At 39.5% G+C, this 24,819-nt stretch overlaps 1 protein-coding gene across 1 annotated transcript in view; it reads left to right on the forward strand.

Moving 5' to 3' along the window:
- The window catches only part of ROS1 (ROS proto-oncogene 1, receptor tyrosine kinase), a 71,748-nt gene extending 48,024 nt beyond the window's left edge, over positions 1-23,724 (forward strand). The window contains exons 37-44 of the mRNA XM_061460056.1: positions 589-751; positions 1,017-1,081; positions 3,699-3,828; positions 4,548-4,645; positions 5,273-5,476; positions 6,589-6,723; positions 13,059-13,222; positions 22,916-23,724. Coding sequence (XP_061316040.1) covers positions 589-751; positions 1,017-1,081; positions 3,699-3,828; positions 4,548-4,645; positions 5,273-5,476; positions 6,589-6,723; positions 13,059-13,222; positions 22,916-23,061 — 1,105 coding nt within the window. The 3' untranslated portion in view covers positions 23,062-23,724. The remainder of the gene's footprint in view (positions 1-588; positions 752-1,016; positions 1,082-3,698; positions 3,829-4,547; positions 4,646-5,272; positions 5,477-6,588; positions 6,724-13,058; positions 13,223-22,915) is intronic.
- The last annotated feature ends 1,095 nt before the right edge of the window (positions 23,725-24,819 follow it).

The following is a 24,819-nucleotide window of genomic DNA, read 5'->3' on the forward strand; positions in this document are numbered from 1 at the left end:
GCCCCCCCAGCCCCGACCAAGCACCGACCGATACCTCCTCCAACCCTGCAGACTCCCTGCCCTTCCGGCTAACTCCCAGTTACCTCCTGGGCATGACGTGCTGTGGTATGGAATACCTCTTTGGTCAGTTTGGGTCAGGTGTCCTGTCTCTGCTTCCTCCTGCCTTCCCCTCCTCCCTGGCAGAGCATGAGGCTCACAAAGTCCTTGGCCAAACCAAAACATCGCTATCAGTTCTGTTCCCGAGCTGAAAGTCAAAACACTGCACTGCACCAGCTACCAAGAAGGAGAAAAGTGACTGCTACTGCTGAACCCAGGACAGTAGGCTCTTCCATGCTGGTTCTCTGGCATGCCCCCTGGCCTGGATTGCCCCTAACCCACCCTGCATGTTCACGTTGGCAAGAAATGCAGATGAATGGGAACGGAAGACCTGATGTTTTCCAATAACTTCCAAAATATTTAGGTTTCACCTGAGCCCCCCTTAAATGTATCTGATGAGACAGCTAGTTCCAGATTCATGTAAGGAAGAATTTTAGTAACATTTCAAATGCTTTTCGATATGAGCAAGTGACCAGTATTGCTGTTTTGTAGCATTCTTCCTTCTCAAGCAGAGATTGAATCATTGCCAGCTTTCCCTCGCGACAAACTGAATTTACATAAATTGTTAGGAAGCGGAGCATTTGGAGAGGTGTATGAAGGGACTGCAGTAGATATCCTGGCAGATGGAAGTGGAGAGTCCAAAGTAGCAGTCAAGGTAATTGCAGCTTTGTATTCCTCTGGTAACAGAATGTGATGTGTAGAGAGATTTGGCTCAGAGGTTATACCACAGAAACAGGTGTTGAGAGATTTGGGTGTTTCCTTGCAGTAAAGCTTAGAGTTGAGCCTAACTCCTTGTAACAAATGCTGGAAAATAACTTCCATTTAAGGCCATGTCTATGTCTGATTGCTTTACTTAAGTGCCTTGTGATAATGATGGTGGTGACTTAAGTTTTATTACACTTTTGCTTTCTGTTGAGTAGACTTTGAAGAAGGGTGCAACAGACCACGAGAAGAGTGAATTCTTGAAGGAGGCACACTTAATGAGGTAGGGACAGCTTTGCCACGGGGTACCCTTTGAAGCCATAAGGTTGGTAGTCTTCAAGAAGAATGAAAGAAATGCTTTTCTCTAAACAAATTACTGTGGCATTTTTGGGGTTTTCTCCTTCTGCTAAAACTTTAAGTCACTACTGATGAATCTTATGCAAATAAAATTACAAATCTGATTAGCAAAATTTAAGATACAGACTGCAAGTTTGGTATGCTCATATGAATGTACTGAGGTTTGGACTGATGTAATTCAGTATCTTTGCCCACCTAAAACTAAGTTAGTTGCTAAAGGCAATTGGGCAACATTTGGCTAATCTCATTTTACCAGAATAAACATATCAAAAGAAGGTGATGCCTTGAAGCTTCAATTTACAGTGGAAATTGCTTTTTAAAAAATGTGCATACTTACCACTAGAGGCTGACAGACACCCCTTCTATTGAGACAGACTTCAAAAAATAATGCATCTCTTACCAGGGTGAGAATTTCACATGGAAAAGTCTGCGTGTCAGCTGGAAATCTGGTTTTCCAGAGTATCCACAGAAACAAGTAGAAGTGCAGCTGAAGTTTTCGTCTGGTAACATAAAACTGGGATTATGGTTTAGTTTTCAGATGCACCTCTGCACTTCTCTGGCTCTTACTTCATAAATGCAGAATTAGAAGCATCTTTGGAAAACTGAATTATTTTACACCCTGTACATAGAAAACACAGTGTTACTAAATTTGAAATTAGTTTTCACAGCATCCTTTTTCGTGTTTATATGTTTTTTAAAAAATGACTTGCATTTTTTTTCTTTTTCCACACACTGTACATTGAATGAAGTAAGAAGCTTATGAAAACCAAAATGGCACCTTGTCATTAAAGTGTAAATTAATGACAAAGAATAAGTGTTGTGTGTAAACTTTCTGCAATCTATCTTTAGTCTACCAGTTAAGTTCTTGTTTCTGTGTAGTATTGAAATTGCACGTATCCATTGTTAAAGTCTCTGACGCTTCCTGAGTTCTGCTTTCTTGTTGCAGCTAATAATCCAAAACCAGAAACCCTGGAAAAATATATAATTGGAAATTATTACATTTAAATGTAAACACTGATTTTGGCCACTATGTACACCAATATAACGAGATAGAAATGAAAAGAATAGAAAAAAGATTTTAAATGTTTTATATTCTGAGTAATAATTAAACAATAATTTAAAAATGGTACTTTTATATGCTTTAAATATTTTTCTTTTTTTTTTTACATGAAAAATGAAAGATTTAATTCTCTTGTGGAGGGCTTTATGATTTTTCTTGATACTCATCTGTAAGGTCTTATAAATGAAACCAAGGGCAGAAAGAAAAAAATAACCAGAACTGGTTGTTTACAAACCTTAATGTTAAATATTTAAATACAACTTTTATTTTGCTTCCTTTTTGGATGTCATGCATACGTTCCAGTTAAGCAAGGACTTTTTTCTATTATTGCTCTGCAGCAATGGGGAAATTGAGTTGTCTGTATTTCAAAAAGTCATTTGATAATGGTTATTCGCAAGTCATTTGTGTACAAATATGTGTAGCAATTTCTTCTGTGTATCCATCGCTTGGAAAGTAAGGAATGACAGCTCAGTGGAGAAAGGTCTGTGTGAGTTGTAAGGAGACTGCCAGGTGCTCCTTCCCCTCTCTTTGTTCTCGAGAGTGCCAAAGTTTGTCTGATTGAGAGATATGTGCTCAGGGCGGAAGAGGGGGGGAAGTGTCAAATCCAAATCAAGCTTTTTGCTGAAGTCTTTGCCCACACCTAAGATTATGTGAATTGAAAGAGGTTAGAAGGAGAATGCCTGCCCCTCTGTTTTATTTGTTTGTTTACACTGGTGTATTTGACAGCATTTTGGACACCATCAGTTGCCCCGAGTCAAGTTTCTCTGACTGCTGGTCTGAGTCCTTTCACACAGCCATGCAAAAAGGAAACCATTTTCTAACATAAGAAATGTGATTGCAAAAATATGGGCACTGATAGGGGCAATAAATGTTCTTCATTCTTTGAGAAGTGTTAGATCTGAGAGTTCTGATTGCTCTGTGGTAATCCTTATCTTTTTGGACACACACAAGCAATCACTAGCATGTCTGCAAGTATTCCTTGCGCATATTTTGTTTCTCTTGAAAACATACTGTGAGAAACAGTTCTCTAAATTGTAAAATAATATGTAGCATCTTGTGCTTTTATCTTTCTCTGCATTTCTCTGAATCAGCAGTTCTACAGGGAATATAGTAGTAAAAGTACTCTATCAAAATAATACAGGTAACTTTAATATACAGGCGGCAATTCATGTTATTCTTAGATAAGATTGCCATTTGCTTACCTTTTTTTGCTTCCTAGAAATATGAAGAAGTGTACTTTTAATATCCATGCATGCATTAAATTGCCCAACAACGTACAGTATAAGCCTGTGTTTTGAAAGGATATCTGAACTCTCCTCATGACAGCGGATCTGTCACTCTGAGTACTAAATCATGTTGCTGGTAAAAGCAGGATTGTAAAGGCCAAACTGTTCATTCATTGCTTGCAGCTATATGGACTTTACTAGCTCTCAATCAGCTGGAGTACTCGTTTGTAATCTTACAGTTTTTTGCTTATCTTTAGTAAATTTGATCACCCTCACATTCTGAAGCTACTTGGTGTGTGCCTGTTAAATGAACCTCAGTACCTTATACTGGAGCTGATGGAAGGAGGGGATCTACTTAGCTATTTACGAGGAGCCAGAAAGCAAAAGGTAGGATAAAAACCACGAGACACATGGTTTTAACCTGCAACTGCCCACAGATTTGCAGTTTTTCCCTTTTTCAAGTGGACTGCATAGTCCAGCCATATAGGGGATACAGATGTACCTCTGCCTGTATCCTGAAATTTTTTAGGAGGAAAGAGGAGAAAATAATAAATAATAAACATTTTTAATTAAGTCTCTTTTTTTCCAGTTTGCATGCAGATCAATAATTTGGATGGTAGAATTGTAGGTCAAAAGTACTCAACACTGAAATTTTATAGCATCATAGCAGTTGTCAAGTTCATTTACATGATCAGATCAAATGCACAGTCACTATTGAATTCTACTGAAAAGTATATATGTGTATTTTATTAGAATAATATATTATACTGAATACTACAGCAGCAAGAAAACCTGATCTGATAGTAGGAGGAAATTTTCAGGGTTCCATTTCTTCCACTGTTAAGGTCCCAGGATATTCTTAGCCCTAAATCAAGGAACAGGATGTGTTCACCTGTCTTGCAGTGCAGTGATTTGGCAGTTTACCCTGACAACATTTAGCCTGCACTTTATTGACTTACAGAGATTTTGCACCTGTGCTTTGCATGTTTTGGAAAGATCCTATACATTTCAAATGAAGAAACAATACCATCTTTGCAGAGGGAGGTTGCCGTTCTGAGTTTGTAAAGCTGGAAGACATGGCTAACTTCTATCTTTATTTCTTGTAGCTTCAGAGTCCTTTACTCACAGTGACTGACCTCTTGGATATATGTTTGGATATTTGCAAAGGCTGTGTCTATTTAGAGAAAATGCATTTTATACACAGGTACAGAACTTACTTCCTTAGTCTTCCAAGGTTTGCCCACAATATACAGACTGATTGTCTAATCTTGGAAAAAAATACCTAGAAAGATATCACAATGTATCAGGCAAGGTGACAGCCCTGGAGTCAAAATTTAATATTATGCTTTTCTGCTAAAAATCACCTAAAGTTCTCTCACAAAATAGTGAGATCTAAGATCTAAATCCAGGCCTCATTGCACCCTAGGAAAGAATTATATCCCATGTAAAAGAGAGAGGCATATGGGGAGATCCATTTACTGTTTTCGTCTGCCTAATGGGTAGCCAGGGAGGACAGAGGCAAACTTTTCCCAAGGGTGCACATGAAAAAGCTAAGAAGCAATAGGCACAAGTTAAAGCAAAGGAAATTAGATAATATTGTTCACCATGTGCAGGATCAGTCACTGGAACAGGTTTTTCTGAAGAGTTGTGTCACCTCCAGTCTTGAAGATATGCAAAACTTAACTTGATGAGGCCTAAGCCACTTAATATGACCTCAAAGGTGACACTGCTCTGAAGAGAGGGTTGAACCAGATGATGTCCAGAGGTCTCTTCTGACCTGAGTTTTTCTGCAATACTAACTCCATCCTCTCATTTCTGCCTTGCAAATCAGGGACCTGGCTGCTCGCAACTGCCTTGTGTCTAAGAAGGAATATGAGAGCTCTTCCCGGATAGTAAAGATCGGTGATTTTGGACTTGCCAGAGATATCTATAAAAATGATTATTATAGGAAAAGAGGAGAAGGCTTACTCCCTGTGAGGTGGATGGCTCCTGAAAGCCTCATTGATGGTGTCTTTACAAATCGCTCTGATGCCTGGTAAGTAATAGCAGCCACACAGCTGTGTGTCTCACTAAATCCCACAGCAAGAAAATACTGGTTTACAGGAGGAATGATAAGGTTGAATATTGCCATCTTTAACAATTTCTAGGCTAAGGCAGATTTCCTCCTAAGTGATATTTTAATGAGCTAATGAGGAGTTTGGCACAAGACAGTACCTATATGGATGTATTTCTTAATGCTTTGAGCTCTAGGTTTGGATTCTGGTTGGGAAGAACTAGTGTCACTCAATTGAACAATTTTATACTAGAACCACAATTGTGGTTTTTGCTTGATTAGTCAGTGAATTTACTACCTGCACGCTGATCCATTTTGTTCTCCATTAGTTTAATTGGTATTTCTTTTCTACAGTCAAATACTTTCCCTACCCCATTTCTCCTTCTTCTGGTGACTTCTTTATTTTGAAGTACAGATTTTTTTGCATCATCACAAGGGAAGGTCATAGTACTTCACTGTGGAGGTTTACTTAAGATAAATTTAGGGTAGGATTCAGTTTATGATGAAGAAGCAGAGACCCACTGTCGGGAAGCATGAAAAAAAACCCCAACCTAAATCAGATCCATTAAACCAGACATTCACACAAGTTTTGATTTCAGAAGCCATAGGTAGTTATGGTGGGTTACAGCTCACCAATCTTGTCCAAGTCCTCAGCCTTTCAGCCTATCCATTTGACTGCCACACATTCATCTAAGCAAGCTGTTTAGCACTCTGTGCCAAACCAAATAAGGTGCTGATTGCTTTATGAGTGGTGCTTAGGTGAACTTGTCTCTCTCCATTTTCTACAACACCTGTAGAGATTTCTAAACACTTGTTTAAGTGATGACATGCTCAACCAAGGAGTGTTGCCCAGGGAAGCTGTGGGCACTCAGTGACTTCTGAGCTGCATCTTGGTCTGGGAAAGTGTGTTAGTTCTGCACATTTATTTTAGCTATTTCAGAGGCTGGACATCTGAATTGTTTCACAACAAATTGAAACTTCTTACTCCTAATTTTTCTAACCGAGTCATATTCTTAGGTTAGACGTATTTTAGCTGTTGACAGGGAGATTGTTCATAGTGACTATGATAATTATTTTTTGTTGTTGTTTCTTAGGGCTTTTGGAGTCTTAGTGTGGGAAACATTAACTTTGGGTCAACAACCATATCCAGGTTTCTCCAATACAGAAGTTTTACACCATGTACGGTCAGGAGGAACGCTGGAATTTCCAAACAATTGTCCTGATGACCTGTAAGTTAATTTTGTTCAAATGTTGTTGATAATATTCATAAGAAACAAGAGACTTACTGCCAGATGACCATTATTTTGAATGTTACTTATACCCAAGCAAGGTTCAACATCCTTCATTTGTTTTTTTCAGATAAAAGAGGTAGCACTTGTAGCTGCCAGCCTGCTACTAATTCATTCAGTAGTGGAGCCTGTGAGTAAGAACTTAAGTGTTCAAGCTGAATGGTGGATATTGATCTTTTAAATGGGATTTCAGAGACTTTATAAAGTCAGTCTTGGGCATAAATCTGGTAATAATGTGATAACAGACTGAGAGTGCCTGTCTGTCTTAAAGTTAAGATCCCTTTAAGAAAGAAATTACCAGCCCCTGCACACCATGTACCTGTGTTAGCAGATATAACTGTCTTTCTCAATGGCAGCTGCAGGAATTTGGATAATATTAGAACATTTGTGGAAAATAAATTGTGCCCTCTTTGCAGATATAATGCTTACAAAAGCCAGTAAGAAAGGCTGAAGCAGTACTGCAAAAGAGAAGTCTGCACATCTGGATAGTCTTTAGCTGATCTAGATAAAGCTTTCAATTTCCATTTGTCTCTTGAGCACAAAATTCAGGTTTAATTGCAAAATTCTTGCAATGAAAAAAATAAAATTAATACACATAGTGGATCAAACCCATACAAGGAGAGGTGTTCCCACATGACATTCTTGTCTCTAAACTGGAGAAACATCAGTTTTATACATGGACCACTCGGTGGATAAAGAACTGGCTGGATGGCCGCATGCAAAGGGTTGTGGTCAATGGCTCAATGTCCGGCTGGAGACCAGTAACAAGTGGCGTCCCTCAGGGATCGGTGTTGGGACCGGTCTTGTTCAACATCTTTGTCCTGACATGGACAGTGGGATTGAGTGCGCCCTCAGCAAGTTTGCCGATGACACCAAGCTGTGTGGTTCGGTTGATACGCTGGAGGGAAGGAATGCCATCCAGAGGGACCTTGACACACTTGTGGGGTGGGCTGGTGCCAACCTCATGAAGTTTAACCATGCCAAGTGCAAGGTCCTACAGCTGGGTCAGAGCAATCCCAGGCACAGCTACAGGCTGGACAGAGAAGAGATTCAGAGCAGCCCTGCGGAGAAGGACTTGGGGGCGTTGGTCAGTGAGAAAATGAACATGGGCCAGCTTCAGTGCGCACTCACAGCCCAGAAAGCCAAGCGTATCCGGGGCTGCATCAAAAGGAGCATGACCAGCAGGTCGAAGGAGGTGATCCTGCCCCTCTACTCTGCTCTTGTGAGACCTCACTTGGAGTATTGTGTGCAGTTCTGGTGTCCTCAACATAAAAAGGACATGGAACTGTTGGAACAAGTCCAGAGGAGGGCCATGAGGATGATCAGGGGACTGGAGCACCTCCCATATGAAGACAGGCTGAGGAAGTTGGGGCTGTTCAGCCTGGAGAAGAGAAGGCTGCAGGGAGACCTCATAGTAGCCTTCCAGTATCTGAAGGGGGGTTATAAGGATGCTGGAGAGAGACTCTTCATTAGGGACTGTAGTGATAGGACAAGGGGTAATGGGTCAAAACTTCAGCAGAGGAAGTTTAGATTGGATATAAGGAATAAGTTCTTTCCTGTAAGGGTGGTGAGGCACTGGAATGGGTTGCCCAGGGAGATTGTGAATGCTCCATCCGTGGCGGTGTTCAAGGCCAGGCTGGACAGAGCCTTGGGTGACATGGTTTAGTGTGAGGTGTCCCTGCCCATGGCAGGGGGGTTGGAACTAGGTGATCTTAAGGTCCTTTCCAACCCTTACTATTCTATAAAGGAGGAAGCTGAATCTAAGCCCAACAATCACTCAGTATTTTCAAGTCTCAGTTCCTGTATCACCCACTCTGCATAAGCGGTCACAGCAATGCACCTGGAAGTTGTCCCTACAAATAGGAAAGGCTATTTAAAGTGCACAATTCTTGCTCCTGGTGCTGAGAAAGTGGCTTGAGAATTATTCTGTGATTGGCAAGCCCAGAAATCTGTGTTAGGCTTCAGATCAATTATCATGCTCTGAGTTCCAGAGGGAGTGATTATTTATCATTATGTAGGTATAGCTGAAACACCATAACAGCAATAAACCAAAAAACCCTGCGTAAGCTTTAGCACTTGGAGGAACTGAAAAACCAAAGAGATTAAGATTTTGTTTTAAGAACAGAGTGAAAACTGGAAGTCACAGAACAAACAAGAGCCCAAAGCAATTTCAGCTCAATATTTTCTGCTGATAAAGTTTTCCTCAAAAATTGCTGACAGCTGTCCTGTGAATAAGAAAGCATAGGAGGTAATGTATACCCATGTACTCGTTTGATATTCAAGATCACACTAAGGCTTACAATTTACCTTTGAAACAAGTGACCAGATTTTCTGAAGCATTAAGAAAACTGCTTGACATAATTTTTAAGGTCCCAGATTTTAAATTTGGTATATAGCAGATAGGGCTTAACCACTGGTCTGCCTGTTGTAACTTGTAGGATCAGGGCCTAATAGCAGTAACTTAATGTTTGAAAGCCAAGGGGCTGAATGAGCTCTTAGACTCTTGTATCATCTTTTATCTCATTTGGTGAACACTCAGCACCTGCATGCAGCTTCTGTCAGTAGCGTAAATAGCTTTTTGCTACTTTGCTAGGTCATTAATGGCATGCTGGGATTCTTGACATTCCTGCTTCCCTCCTTGTGGTTTTGAACCTGCAACAGGACATCAGCAATCAGTAATTGTCTCCTCAGCACTTTGGCTTGCTTATTGTCATTTGACAAAACAAACCATCACTGATAGGAAGAGAGTTCAAAGGCCAAACTACTTCATATGAGAAGTGTTTAGGAATCTGTGGTAGGTTTACACTGCAAGGGCAAGTAAGGCTGACACAGAAACCTTAGGGTGTAAAAGCACTAAGGAAGTGGGATTGTTTTGTTTTGGGTTTGTTTTTTTTTTCCAGCACGGGGGAGAAATTTCCTCCCACTTCCACACAATGTTACTCCAGGGACTGCTCATCTGCTTTCCTCCAAAGAAGTGCGAATAGGTGAAGCACGGTAATAATTTGGAAAAGGGGCTTGGGGATCTATAAATGAGCCACATTAATTGAAACATGCATTAGATATTAGTGGCACTACTTTTACAGTCAGAGATCCACACCTAGCACAGATACCTGGGGGTGTGGTTTGCATGCAAGAGCATGCCAAAATTTGGACTGAACCAAGTTAATTTAACAGAGATCCTGGAAGTCTGTGGATTACAGTCGGGAGAATTTGTGTAAGAGTTGTGTGCCACTTGCTGACTCAAAGCTGCCGTCTCACCAAATGCTCACTCCCATGTGAAGTTACATAACTGAGTTTGATAAAGAACCTTTAGATTGCTAAGAGCTTCTGCTGTTTGGTTCCCGGAATGCCTTCCTAGGGGGATCTGGGGGGTGGAAGAGAAGTTCAGAAAGATGGAAGAGGGAAGTTCAGAAAGCATCAGATGAAAGCATGGGCTCTTCATCCCAACAAAATTCCTCCTTTTTTAAGAAAATACCCATGTCAATTTTATTTTCCATTTCATGTGAGAGAAAATTAGTAATGTCCTGTGGCTTTTGTGTGTTAAAGCTCATTTCAGGTATTGTTCACTCTATGAAACTCTACTGGACATGTGGTTACCAATTGTCCCATCCAGATAAAATACAGTTGTGAAGTGTAGCTGTGTAGGGGTACATCTAAATGTACAGGCTAGTTCTTAAACCTAACATAAACCTTTAACTGATGTTATGTTTGGATCTGTTATTTTTCATTTCTTCCTGGAAGTTTTTTCTCCATGAAGTAGGGGAATCTTCTGTGTCTATTCCTCATACTAGAGCAATGTACTACTTACTAGCCCGTGTTTGGCTCCCCCCAAAATGTGCTTGTCATTCGTGTACCTCTCAGGATGTTAACCTGGCTTTCACCCTCTGACTGGACTCATGCTGACGCATTTCTGGGCTAGTGAAAGTTTGTGCCATTGACTTAAAACCTTGGATGTCACAACATGCCTGAAAGCTAACTATCATGCCACAAATAGCTGTCCATGCAAAATTTGCCAATATATTATGAGACAGCATGAATGTTTTTGCCATTAGAAACCTAAATCCAATCTGAATGAAATACTTTGTGAACAATATCAGTTCTATTTGGTGTTAACATGTTAAGCCACCAGGCAAGTAATTTGATTTAGGAACTAAGAATATAGATTGTCATTAAAATGAGAAAATTCCAGTTCTGAATGTCTTGGCAGCAGTGAATATACCCATTCAATAACAAATGGCTTTTGTTATTGTGTGGGGACAATGAGCTGAATGGTTTTATAGAGCAGATTGTCCAGTAAAATAATAGTTATTTAAGAAAGACAGAGATTGGTTTTAGGAATACAAAAATGTTCAGAATCCACATTTGTCATGTTTACGTTTCATAAATGAAAAGAATGTAGATTTAGGTTTTATATAAGGAAGAATTTTTTTATGATGAGGGTGGTGAGACACTGGCACAGGTTGCCCAGAGAAGCTGTGCCTGCCCCATCCCTGGCAGTGTTCAAGGCCAGGCTGGATGGGGCTTTGAGCAACCTGGTCTAGTGGAAGGTGTCCCTGTTCATGGCAGGTCTTTAAGGTCCCTTCCAACACAAACCATTCCATATGTCTATTACTTACGTATTATTTCTTGTTTCTTCCTCCCTCTGCTGGCCTGTAGTTGTCTGTTTCTTTCTGTTAGAGGAGAAGTATATTCAGCCAGCTCTTTTACTTCATTGCTACACCTGGTATGAGGCTCTTCTCATGAGATCCCAAGTGCTAAGCTGGAGCAGAGCACCGGAACTTCTGTTTTTACTTGGATATCCTACTAACCAGGATGACCAGAAAGCAGATTGTTTGGCTTCCAGCATCCAAGGCTGGCTTTCAAATTCAGTGTGATCCAGACAGTTTACTGGCAGCAGAAGGAAAGCCAGAGTTATTTCACCTAATTTTGAGTCCTATTCAGTACTTTTCCATCTATATTTTCAGTGTTATCAATAACCAGTGCACCTGAAAGTAAGCTAATGAAGTGATTCAGAGCTTTTGTAAGTCACTACTGCTTTTTAGATTCTAAACATGGATTTTCAAGATTTCATTGGATCCTCTCAAAAAACAGAATCACTTTGTCCAGCTGTACAACCATGATACAGGTTAATGAAAAGTGGTCCTGAAACGATTTTTCTACTCACATTTCTCACCCAACAGCAATATTTTAGTGAAAAATATCACTGAAAAAAGCAGAAGTCTAGAGATTTTTCCCACCTGTCATGAAGGCTTTTGTAAAATACCCAATTGTGCCGAAGGACAGTAGTCTCCTTTTTAAGATGGATAAGCAAGGATCTGAGCAAGCCAATTCATTTCACATAATGCCTGCTATCACATAGCAGCAGGTCTGGGAGGCTGTTTGTCAGGGGAGGATTTGAACTTAGGGCTTAGAGGTGAATACACCACATTCCAGTAGCAGCTTCCTGAACCCGCCTTTCACTAGCTGCTAAACACTGCTCTCCGGCTTTGAGATTCTAAGACCTCCCTCTACTCACAACACTTAGCATGTCCAGATGCTGGCTGTGTTTTGGTTTTCAGCCTGGCTCCCCTGACTTTTGTAGGATTTGGTTTTGTGTAGCCTAGACTCACCCTGAGTAAGCAATAATTAATCAGCCCTATCCTTTAGACAAACAGGAGGGGCAGTTTTCCACTGAATAGTACAGACAGTGTATGAGGTGGGCTAAGATCCCTGAACCCGGAGGAAACTCATATCATTTATGCCTTTGATGAGAAAACTTGCTCCTATTTGTTTTGGTCTGGAAACAGAAGTCTAAATTAACCCTTTCTGTGCTGGAGGGTTCACCATGAACTTCTCATAAATTTGAGGTGGCGTTGAGTTGAAAAGGATTAAATAAACTGGTAGCTTCAGGTTCATTTCTGATTTTAGATAGCTTTTCTTTTTTCTGTGAGAGAATCAGCTCCTTGTCTGCTTTCTTAGAAGCCATCAGTGACTTCCTTGGTGCAGATATTAGTGAGTTTTCTTTTGTTCTTTTTTTTTTTTAATATGTTATAGCTGCTTCCAATCTCAAAACAGCTCTTTGGAAAATTAGAAGCATTCATAGGGAGTATTCCTGACAAATGATCTTTAATCGGCTTTTCCTTCAACAGCTGATGATAATGTTTGTACAACATATAAAGTTTTCAGAAGTTGAAAATCTAGGCCAGACTTGCTTCTCAGATGATTTAATGGTAAGTGTTGAGGTGAATGATTCTATTACCTTTAATGTTTGCCTTTTAACAATTTTTTTCTTCCAGATGTGACTTAATGACAAGATGCTGGGCCCAAGAACCTCACAACAGACCTACTTTCTCTTATATTCAAGACAAACTGCAAGAGGTAAGACACTCTCCACTGTCCTTCATCCACTACCTAGAAGACAAAGAGACAGCAACTGGAGTCATCAACCAAGCTTTTGAAGGTGAGTCTGGGTCAGCACTTGCTGTCCCCATAACCTTTTCCTCATGAACAAAGTGGGATTCAGCAATTCTTTTCATTGCATTTGTCCCTGCCTCAAATGCTCTACCTATAAAATGGGAACAGCAAAGATTTACCTGCTAATGAACTTGTAAAGGTTCATCAGGTGCTGTTAAGTATGATGCATTAGGTAAAACATATATAAGATTACCAAGCAAAAACACCCCTGTGAGGTTGCAACTAGCCTGCCTCACAGACACATCCAGCTTGCATTTAAATTTTTGATACTTCATGACCCTGTTCTACTAAAGTAAATGCTTAAGTTCCTTGTACAGCCAGAAGAGCTTTAGAAGGCTTCTGGTTGAAAATCTGTTCCAATTTCAGAGGCATCTACTCCCTCTCCATCAGCTAAATATGGCAGTTAGGTGTTTACTTTAGGAATACTGAATTGGTAGTTACCTGATAGTGAGGCATAAATCAGGTGCCTAAGCAAGGCATCCTGTATTCTAGCCTGAACTATGATAGCTCTAGCCTGGAGACACACCATGTCTGTGCTCTGCACACTGTGAATGAATGAAATCAGGTGGTGTTAGGGAAGATAAACTTAAGACGTGAGGCACAACAAATCCCAATTATATGAGAATGTTAAGGTTGTGAAGACAAAAATTAAAAAGAAAAGAAAAGAAAAGAAAAGGTGATGCTAAATTTGAAGTTGTCTGTGCAACTGTGATTTAAACTATCTAAACATGGAAATGAACATCCTGACTGGGCCAGAACAAGAACTTTTCACATATTGCAGTAATTCCTGACTGGCTAAATCTTGAGCACAAGTGAAGCCTTAGTAAACAGTGCAGTCTGAAAATCTGCAAAAAGGAAGTTTTTATCAGTTGAGATACTTCACTGTTAGTTCACATCATGTGGTTTAGTTTTTTGTTTTGTTTTTTAAATTTAATCTGTTTGAATTCTATGGTTTTCAAATAAAAAATATTTCTTGTTAAAAGAATTACTTTTCATTCCAAAATACCCAAACCCTAGTTGTTTCAAAATGTTTAAGGGCTTTAGTTTGGTTTGGTTGTGTGGGTTTTTTTTTTGGTTTTGTTTGCTTGTTTATTTGTTTTCTTTACAAAATGTTATTGAACTAGGAACTCACCAAGCTTCATAAACAGTTTTGGTACACCAATACTTTGTGATTTCCTAAAAATTTCCTAATCCATTCCAGGTATGATGCAGTACTCAATTCCACAACTGCATAGTAATATTTCTACAGGATTCTACATATATTCAATTCACTGGCATTGAATATTTGCTATTTTGCTAATGTTTATAATGTGCTTTACAAATCTTTATCATATAGCTCTAGAAGTGTCTGTTCATCACCATTGTGATTTCTCTCTATGTCAGATCCAGTCTATGCATGACATGTTTATATGTCATTACAAGACTAAAGACTTCATACAGACATGGTAGGACCAAAGTAAGCCAGCACTGATAAAACATCATTTCTTGGTTTTTTTAACAGCAGATTTTGCACCCTTATTCTATAATGAAAAGCTTTGGGTATTTGCATGTACTGTAATTTCCTGGTTTCTCTGAGTGCATCTTCATTCTCAAGAGTGTAATTCACTCAAGAATGTAGAGATGATACTTAATCTGGCACAAATCTAAGCCTGGGATTAGCTCAGGAAAGGAATACGGCCAATTAATTAGGCACTGTGCCTGAGCTAATAGGTCTTACCTTTTGGATGGACTTTATCTCACCTAAAAGCAGCTGTCTAGAAGCTTGACGTCTCGTCTAGGATACTCTTCTAGATATCTCTTTAGTCAGGAGCAGAAACAGACGTCTGCAGAGTCAAAACTCTGATGTTTAATTTTCACATGGCCACAGGAACACAATATCCGCTGGACACAGGGCTGTACTGATTTGGCTATTTTGATGTACTCCCAAGCTAATGCGGTTTCCTAACTTAGACGTCTTTGCTCTGTGTTCCCTAGCTCCACAGGCAACAGAGGCACGCAAACTGAGGGAGTTAAGAAACTCTTGGTTTTTATCACGAAACAATTATATCAGTATCTGTTAAAATTTTTCACAGGATTGAAGCTAAAATATGAGCCTGTCCTGCTGCTTGCAGTTGGGGAAAGAGGCTGGAATATAGGTTGTCATCATTTTAGTGGAGGAGGCTTGGCACAGACGTAACTTGCAAGAACTTTCAGCTCAAGTGCAAGTATCTGCTTAGCATGGACCAGCCAAGCATGATCTTTCCCCTGCTGTTAATTTCCTTAATGCAGGCAAACCATTACTGATTTAGTTGATATGACAAATACATATCCTTAACATAAAAAACATTATTTTGCCAAAATTTGAGGTTCTGCCACAAGGCAGAGGTCTCACAGAAAAACCATTGCTTATTTTTTTTTTTACCAGAGACAAAAGTAGTGTTCTTGGAAATGGACAAGTTATTGAAAAGGAAAATATGGATTGAGGCTTCCAGTTTGAATGGTTAATAGTTGGAAAAACAGTTTACTACAGAAAATGTAGTTATATAATGGGCTTTTAAGGCAGTCTTAATAATACTGGTACTCCATAATGTATGTTTTATTCAGGGAATCTGTTGCCAGTGGTCACTTTTAAAATCAAATTCTGTTAAATCTCTTTATAATAATGTAGTTGGTAAAATCTAGCCCACTGTGGTAAGCAGGGAGATTCAATGCAGACAGAGCTTTGGCAGAAGCTCTCAGACCCAGCCTGTTTTGCTCGACACACTCTGTCCTTGAGCCTTACCGTTTTCCCCACCAGCTGCCCTGTTTCTTCTTGTGCCTTCCCCCTGTTCCTCCCTTTCCATAGGCTTTTCCCAGCTGTTGTTGCCACAGATCCACTGCTGGATCTTCACTGGGGTGGGAAGACAAAGCAACTGTTTCCACGCTTCCATTCAATGTTTTCATGCTTCAGTTCATGAAACTCCTCCTTAAGTTCTCTTCAGGCTCATTTGGGGATTTTCACACAGGGAATGCCCATCAGACAACAGTATAGCTTGAATTTTATTTATCTACTTATAATCTTTTCATTTAAATGTGTTTTACAAGGCTAAACACTTGATAAGCTCTTTACATGTCTCTATAGTGCACATGCTTATTTCCCCATGTATTCATAGTTTGCCTGTAGGTTATCTCCCTCTTTCCCCAAGTACAGTCTTTCTAAGCCTGTTAAAATGTCATGCTGTGTATTTGACTGAAGGACTAGAGTTCTGGTGATGTCTTAATGTTGCTGCTCAGGGACACATGCATGTCAGTTTTCTGTAGCTCTCCAGCTACTTACTAATTAGTGAGTTTATGAATTTGCATTTGTTTTTAGGTGGGACTAAGTGAAGTACATGTTTGGTTTGTAGTAGTAGTAGAAGAATGACAGCCAAAGCAAGTGATCCAAAAGACTGTTCCATGATGGATTTTCCTGGACAACATTTTCCAAAACTGTTATGCGGTCATTGGCCTTTGTGTGTAATGAAACTCCTGTTGTAAGCCTCCTGCCAAGAAATGCCTGCTCTTACCAGGAGACTTGGTTCCAAAAGAAAGAGCCAAATGTCACGCAAAGTGAAACGGCAAGCCTTAAAATAACTATGATACTTAGCCCTACATGGATTCATACATCTTCCAAATTTTGTTGAGCCTTACCTACTTGTAGGTAGCTACACTTTTAGCTGGTCTGTGAATGCTGTCAGTGCTATTTCATAGGTGGGAGAGCTGGAAAACCTTAGATTTTCTCAGTAACATTTATGAAGGTGCAGTATGACATACAAATTGCTAGTATGGGTGAACTAATACAGACAATAAGTATGTTAGTGGTCTGGACAGCACTCTAACAGGATAGTGTGGGGATGGCAAAAGGCACAACAGATTTGTTATTGCAAGAGTTACTCTTCTAAAGGAGGCATCAAGTGGCAGTAAATGTGCCTGAGCAATACCATCAGCTTCTGGCACTGCTGCTTCAGAAGGGAGGGAAGCAAACTCAGGACCAGGACCAGGTCTACCAGGTAAGAGTTTTTCCTTCTTGCTTTTAAGAGTCTTTCCCAGAACATTGATTGTGGGCATTAAGTAGCATTAACAAAATTTTTTTGTATAAGTGAAGCACTATCCATCTGGAGGACTGAGACACCAGTGGGTTTTGAATCCAATGGGAATTGATTGAGCAGAAGCCCCATCACCAGAGTCCCCATTCGGTTCTGAAAGGCTGTTTTTCCCACAAATGAAATGTCATGAATCAGCATGCTAACAGGATTGCCCACATTGCTGTAAAAATAACAATCTATTTCAGACATAACTTTTTACATTTGCACATACAACACAGCACTATATTTTTTCAGGTCTTAAGTGTGCCCCTTTACAGATGGAAGCACCTGTTTGTTTTGGCAAACGTCTTTGCCGACATCAGACAACTGGGCATTGAGCAGCTGGAGCAGCTCCTTGTCTCTATGACCCAGGAGGACTATTCTTATCAGGGCTGCTCCCCACAATCCCTTCTGGACCTATAAGGAAAAAGTGTCTAATTGCTCAGCAGCTATGTCAGAGCACCACGCTCTTACTGTTAGAAGTGGCTCCTCTGGTGAGAGGAGATGCAGGGCAGTTGGAGGAAATGCAAAGTAAAAGTCTAAAGAGTAGAAGGAAACATATTTGGCCTCAAATTTTTAAATCCCTAAGCTGGAGAAGTTGCCTGAAAAAATGCGGGAAGTTGAAACAGAATTTTGTAATGTTTCTTTTTTCCACACCCCCACTTTTCTTTCCAAAGCCAGTCACTCAGTATGTTTACTTCTTCTGACAATTAAGGTACTTGCTAAAAATGTTGCTTGTTTATTTTAAGTTTTTGTGCAAAACTTTGCATTGAGGGGATTTAATATTAAAATCTAGCTTCAGTGATTTCACCATTAATTATATGCCTGCACTCTCTGCTGGCTAAGTAGTACTGGTTTGATGTTCCCTGTGTGAGAATCATCAGTTTATTTTCCTAAAACCAGCTGCCTTTTAAAAACTATTTTGCACACCTCTCTGAACTTAAAGCAGTCACTTGGACAAACGGAAGCTCCTCTAAAGCAGATGTGTTGATAACAGACATTTTTAAAACCTTCTATCTAGTCTCCTTTGTATTTTTCTGAAATTCAGTAATCCTCTTCCCCACTTAGCTTAGTGAGTGCCTGACCCAAAGCCAGCAGAGGTCAGAGAAAAGGCTTCTTCCAAAAAAGTGAGTGGTTACAACACTGCAGGAAAAGGGGAACTTGGTGGTGTGGTCATTTCTTATTTGTCCCCTACACAAATGCTGCTTGGTTCCAGAAAGTGCACATGAACCATGTGATACTGCAAGGAAAGTCATGCTAATACTTGCTAATACTGGACTGAGGGAAAAAAATCAGATGATATGACGTTATAAGAGCTGACATTTGTGTGGCATGGGTATACATATCTAAGCAACTAAAATTTCAGCATTGAGTTTACACTGGCTGTCTAGGCTGTTTGACATCACCAGAAAGTTGTAGTTGTAGTTCAGGGGATGCTCTTGTGTAGTTAAGAGTGTGAAATAAACATGTTCACAAAGCTACTCTTCCTGCTTTCTCTCTCCATTGATTGTAAAGGAAGCCTAGGCAAGGAGCTTAAACTGGACATGTAAGATCTGGGTGATTAAAACTTAGCAAAATGACTCTTGCTTTGTGAACTGGATAAGAGGGGTGCTTACAGCAAATTATACCGCAGCAAATGTGGAACTGGCCTTCTTTGGGCTCTGATATTATAAGCAAGAAACAAGATAATAAACAGATTTGTATCTGTATTTCCCAAAACAGCTGCTTGCATGCAGAGGTTTCAGTCCACAGATCTTTGAAAAAATTGTTAAAATAAAAAGACAGTCAGTCAATGCTTCGAGCAGTTTAGTGCAGTGGAGAAACGCTGGATGAACACAATTCTCACTTTTAGCACCTTTAGTGCCTAATGGAATAGCAAAACTCAGTGAGTCATCCTCAAACCATGCAAGATCATATGCTTCATTAAACAGGAAACACAGATATATCTCCACTGATATATAATACAGAGCGGAGTATTAAAACGGATATATATTTGTTCTATTTATATTCTTACTGGCAATGTGCAGAAACTGAAACACAGCACCTCCAGCTCCAGGTGGCCAGCAGGTATTAGGAAAATACTCCCTACACAGGAACTCTCTCCTTGAGCTAATCAAGATAGCTGAGGTGGAGAAGTCAGGGTTCAATAGCCAGTTTTTTCACTCTTAACAAAAACATGTCATCAAGCATTTCTTTTGAATGTGTTCACTGGGGGGTACATCTTTCAGCCATGCCAGTAAGTTAGCCAGTCTCTTGTTTACTACCATGTACATTGTGTGACAGAGACAAAGGGCACACAGTGTATGAGAAAAACAAGAGGATATTAATGGGAAAAAGCAAATGCGGCTACACTTCTAAATACTTTAAAATATCGAAGGTGCTGAGCATCGTATAGGATTATGTTACCTAGAATTAGGAACGTCTCAGGCTGGTTGGTGTAAATCAGTAGCATCCCACTGGTTTCTATGGAGCTTTGTTAATTTGTGCTAGCTGAGGATCTAGCCCTGAAATAGCTGTAATAGAAGATCAGCATCTCTAGATCAGTTAGTTCAGTCTCTACCAATCAGCTTTTCTGCTGACATATTTTTTCATCTTATATGTTGTCACCTTCTGAACTTAAACACCAAAAAAACCATCTGCTTATCAAGACATCACAAAAATTTACACCTTCCCAGGCAGGACTTCAAAACATGTTGTGAGCCCACACAGTCTACTGAGCAGGCAAGGAAAGACTCTGTGGTCGGAGGCAGAATACATCGCGCAGCTCAGCACCACGGCTGCCCCGTGGCAGGAAGCAGCCAACTGAGATGCTGAGACTGGGAAGGAGGAAGCACAGATTTTATCAGGTTAAGACCAGTCTCCTCAGAGGAGACTAAGCAAGCAAACTCCATCCCTCATTAATATGAGTCAGGTGATTGTAGTTTCTTGTGTTAATTAGTGCGGGACTCTCAGGAGTAAGATTCTGCCTACCCCTGGAGAGATGTGTCATAATTCATTTACCTACGGTTTGGCTCAGATGTTGTGTTTTAAGCACACCACTACTAGGAAAATTGTCCGGCAAGGTCAGAGCTACATGCGTTTAGGTCCTGACACAGGTATCTATGCATGTACAGTGCTGAGCTTTGAACATGCCATTTTAGTTGTTAGAAACAGTCTACCTGAGAGAGCGCAAAGCGCAGTGGGAGCCTGCTTCTCAGCAGAATACTTAGCCTGTACAAAGCTTTGGACTGCCAGAGCTAGCTTGCTTCATGCCCTGAGGTACATTGTTTAAAAAGAAGGTGGGTAACTCTACACTATGCAACAGCCCACAGTGTAGACAACCGCTCAGGATTTAGGTGCTTGGAGTTGACTCCCCAGCACGACCTCAGATTCCATGAAGGTGTTCCTTGGACGTCTCCTCTTGGGGTGTTTTGCTGGCTCAGCCAGGCTTTGCTTGTGAAACCTGAGGGGATCACATCACATGGTTTATTTTGCATTTACTCACGTATAACACAGCATGACTATACATCAATCAACTAATTTTAGCAATGTTAAAACTGAAGAAAAAAGAATGATATCTTATGAATATACTGACCTGCCTCCACACTCTATCTGCCTTCAAATTCTTAAAAGTTTTTGAAAAGTGCATCCAGAGATTATTCACAATAGTGTGCAATGGCCTATAGTTCCCAAGGTGTTGGTAATGGTTCTGGGGGAATTCCACAAAATGTAATGATTTTTTTCATCAGTTGCTCATTTTCAGTATCTTCTGTCTCCATCAGTTATACAACTAAGTAAGCAAAAATCATTTGGTTGTTTCGCTAACTTACATGAGAGGCAAGAATTGTACTACATAACTTGACATCTGTGCATAGAATTTTTTTGGCTTGTACAGCAGAATGGCACTAAGCTTTCATGGGTGCCGAACACTGCGCTAAGAGAAGACACAACAGTGAAGGAAAGGGCGCTGGTAGTCAAAAATCTTATTGTGAAAGTAGCAAATTTCACCTACATTGTGTCATAGGAGAAAACTCATCAATGTTATATTCTTATTTGTTATATTCTCCATCTTTTGATAGGATAAGAATATTCTGCAAAAATAGTCTTTCTTGCTTATTTTGTTCACAAAATAAAACCAAGGCAAGGTTTGATTTTTTTAAGCTATTCTCTATAATGAGAAACACAGTGGTGTATAGGCTGAAAAGGTTTATAATATTTTATATACTTTGTAGTTCTTCAGACCTGTTGGGGAAAGAATTAGTAATGTATCTATATATCTGGTAAAAATATCTCAGTGACCTCATACTCACATTTGTGTAAACATCACCTCATCAGTTCCAGATACTTATACAGGAAACAAATCTGAATGCTCCTCTAGTGTTCTATACTTAGGCAGGTCAGCCGGCATATGTCTGGTCTGTAAATACCCAGTTTTACTTGGGTCCTTATTTTAAGGTTTCTCTCTTACGAGTTTGCTGCAAACATGCACTCAGTATTTGCCAGTGAGCCTTTTCCAAGGCAACTTGCCCCTGAGGGTTCCCATTAAAAGCATTATTAAACAAAAACTAAATGCAAAGAAGAGCTGTACTGGTTGGTAAAGGCTTAGTCTGGATTGAATTACTAAATATTACCATAATAGTCCTGAACTGACAAAGTGAGTATCAAATGATTTTTCATAGCTGTCAGTCACTGTGTTATGTGACCACAGTTTGCTCCATGTCCCCATTTTGCTAACAGCTTGCTAAAATCAAAATTCTCCTTTGTGTTTTCATGATAATCTTTCCTAATGTTCTATAGCATGCAGGACAGACTTCTGACTTTATAGCTTGGGGAGGCATGTGATTATAGTGACATAATAAATTGTATGTTGCCTGGTGCAACAGTGCAATGCTTGCAATTCTTTTGAACAGATAATCCTGAATGTCACATGCTTAATTTTCCAATTGTGAAGTAAAATAAGGAGGGAGTGTAATAAAAGAAGGTACATGTTACAAAAATAAATGCAAAAAATAGCAACGATTATAACTTGAACCTTTAGTTAGTAATTTTTACATATATTTTTTTTAAAATATATCCCTGCAATAGATTTTTGGCAACCCTATATGTGAATAGCATCAAATTAGAGAAAAAAATATAGTTTTAGAAATGGGAAAAATGCAGTGGATTGCCAAGTTCAAATCTTGAGAATAATAGAAGATTTTACAAGTCATCTGGAGAGCCAATATATAATGATTTAGTAGGTAGAAAATTGCATATGCTACAGGAACCTTTAGCAGCATTATTAGCAGTGTAAACGCAAAGGTAGAGTTTAAAATCACTTTGTCTTCAAGTTTAATGCAGGCTGTCTTTACCACCAAAATTAGCAAGTCATTTATTCACAACTATATTGCTGCCCGTGGAGGCATGAATGGTGGTGACCACCCTTCCTGAAATGATTTGCTTAAAGCTATAATCCATACAGGCAATAGCAGAGAATACATTCTAATCATTGGTCACTCTTTATGGGGTCCCTAAACCAACTTTCTCCAACAGCTGTTTGATTTTGTTTGCTTTCTAATACTACATGTGTGTCACTGGGCTGTTCTCTCTTTTTTTCTTTTTCTTTTTTCCTAATGCAGACAGTGATGTTCCATGTGCAGATTCGGACAGTATTCTTTCAGCCACACTAATGGAAACAAGGAATCAAGAGGGCTTAAATTATTTGGTATTTGTCAAAGAAGGCAGCCAAGATCAAGGAAGCATCAATTCTGCTGAGCTCAGTTGAGTCTGGTTCTGTCTGTTTTGAAAGACAGAGGCAAAGAAGAGAAAAAGCTCTACCAAAGAAGACATAAGCCAAGGAAAATATTCTGCACATCTTCATAATTACAGAGATGTCTTAAAAAAAAAACCAGCAACTCTCTAAAACTCTAAACCTACCAGATAATATCATAAGGCACCGAATCATGTGTAGCAGAATAAGACAACACTTACATATCTTTTGATTTTCTACATGTTATTGTTTGGGTGTTTCATAGGAGATAAGTTTAAGGGAATAGAAAAATGTAATCGGACAGCAAGTGGTGTTGTTGAGGTGTTGATTAAATTTATGCAATCACATATGCCTCAGACACAAGCACTTGTTTCAAAGAGGGAGTACTGCTATGATGTTTCAAAGAAGAGACCAACTCGGTCATGAAAAGAAAAAGCAGTTGAAATCTAGCTTCATTGTGCACACACAAGATTTTATAAATTGAAAATCTAACAGAAATTCTTGTTTCATGATCTCCAAATCAGTAAGCAGTTGATGAAGGATGACTGGGTTGTCCACCGCTGGGAATGTTCTATTTCACTATTTAATTTGAACAAATGCTTGCAATCATCTTGAATGTTAAGCTGCACTGGGGTGGTTCTGTGAATCTAGACAGTCCTGTTTTCTTATATTAGTTTTCCTTTCTAATGTTCATCATCCTTGCTTTTTTTTTTTCTTTATCAGGCTGGGTGAAGTGAGATACTTTTCCTTTGGCGATCAGGTCAAAGTCCGTAATAAAATGATATATAAATAATTACTAAGCAAAAGACAGCAATAAGCTTTTGGGAACATTTCATAATGAACAAGTTTGCAAATTCTGCAGAGCTATTCACTGACATCTGTCAGGAGGCTAGAAACGTGCTCTGATTTTATGCAAATATTTGATAATGGGGGACACTAAATAGCTGTAGAGGGACTATGTGGTGGCAGAATGTATACATATTTTAGATGTAACTCCACTGAAATCAAGCTTCAAAAGTTCCTTAAATGGAGATCCAACACAGATGAACAAGAAATATGGGTTCTGGCCATTTTACTCAAACAAGATAGAAATTGAGAGCTTTAGAATTAGGATTCTTCAAAGTCTTTGACAAAGCCTATTCAAGCAGTCTATAATTGCATAAATATTTTTTCTTCATCTACAAATTAGTGTACAAGACAGATTTGCTAATAACAATTGCAGCACTTTGCTATGCTCACCAGACCATGAGTGACAAATTAATGCTGTATAATGTTTCCTTCCTCTTTGAGTGCTGCTTGATTGGTTATACAGCCATTCCTTTCATTTCAATAACCTAAATATGAATGATGTTTACTAACTAGCAGCATGTGGTAGCCAGAAACCAGGAAGATCCCAGTTTTTAGTCTCTGTACCTAGATGACTTCATGTGTGTGCGTAATTCCACTTAACTTAGGAGGACTGCTCAGTCAGCAAGCCACAAACAAAGGTTTTGAAAACTGCAGGACTTCATTTATCTTTTTCTTTAGCAGGAGAAGCTTCCAATCCTGCCAAAATTTTGTTTAGGCAACGCATTTCACATTGTGACTGCATCTGAGATGTGATAACCCATGTCAATTCAGTTTTGAAGAGGTCTGAGATGGGACAGAATCATGCAAGCAGAAATCCAATGTCCACTGATACAATGTCAGCTCTAAGCATTACTCCATTTTCCCTCACTCGTTTCCCTGCCTTAGAGAAGTAAGAATGCCAATGAAACTATTCCACTGTGTTAT

The sequence above is a fragment of the Pezoporus flaviventris genome, unplaced genomic scaffold (genome assembly GCF_033815535.1).
Source record: "Pezoporus flaviventris isolate CSIRO_AGI_PZ_B2104156 unplaced genomic scaffold, CSIRO_AGI_Pfla_v1 ptg000031l, whole genome shotgun sequence".
Classification (NCBI taxonomy): domain Eukaryota; kingdom Metazoa; phylum Chordata; class Aves; order Psittaciformes; family Psittacidae; genus Pezoporus; species Pezoporus flaviventris.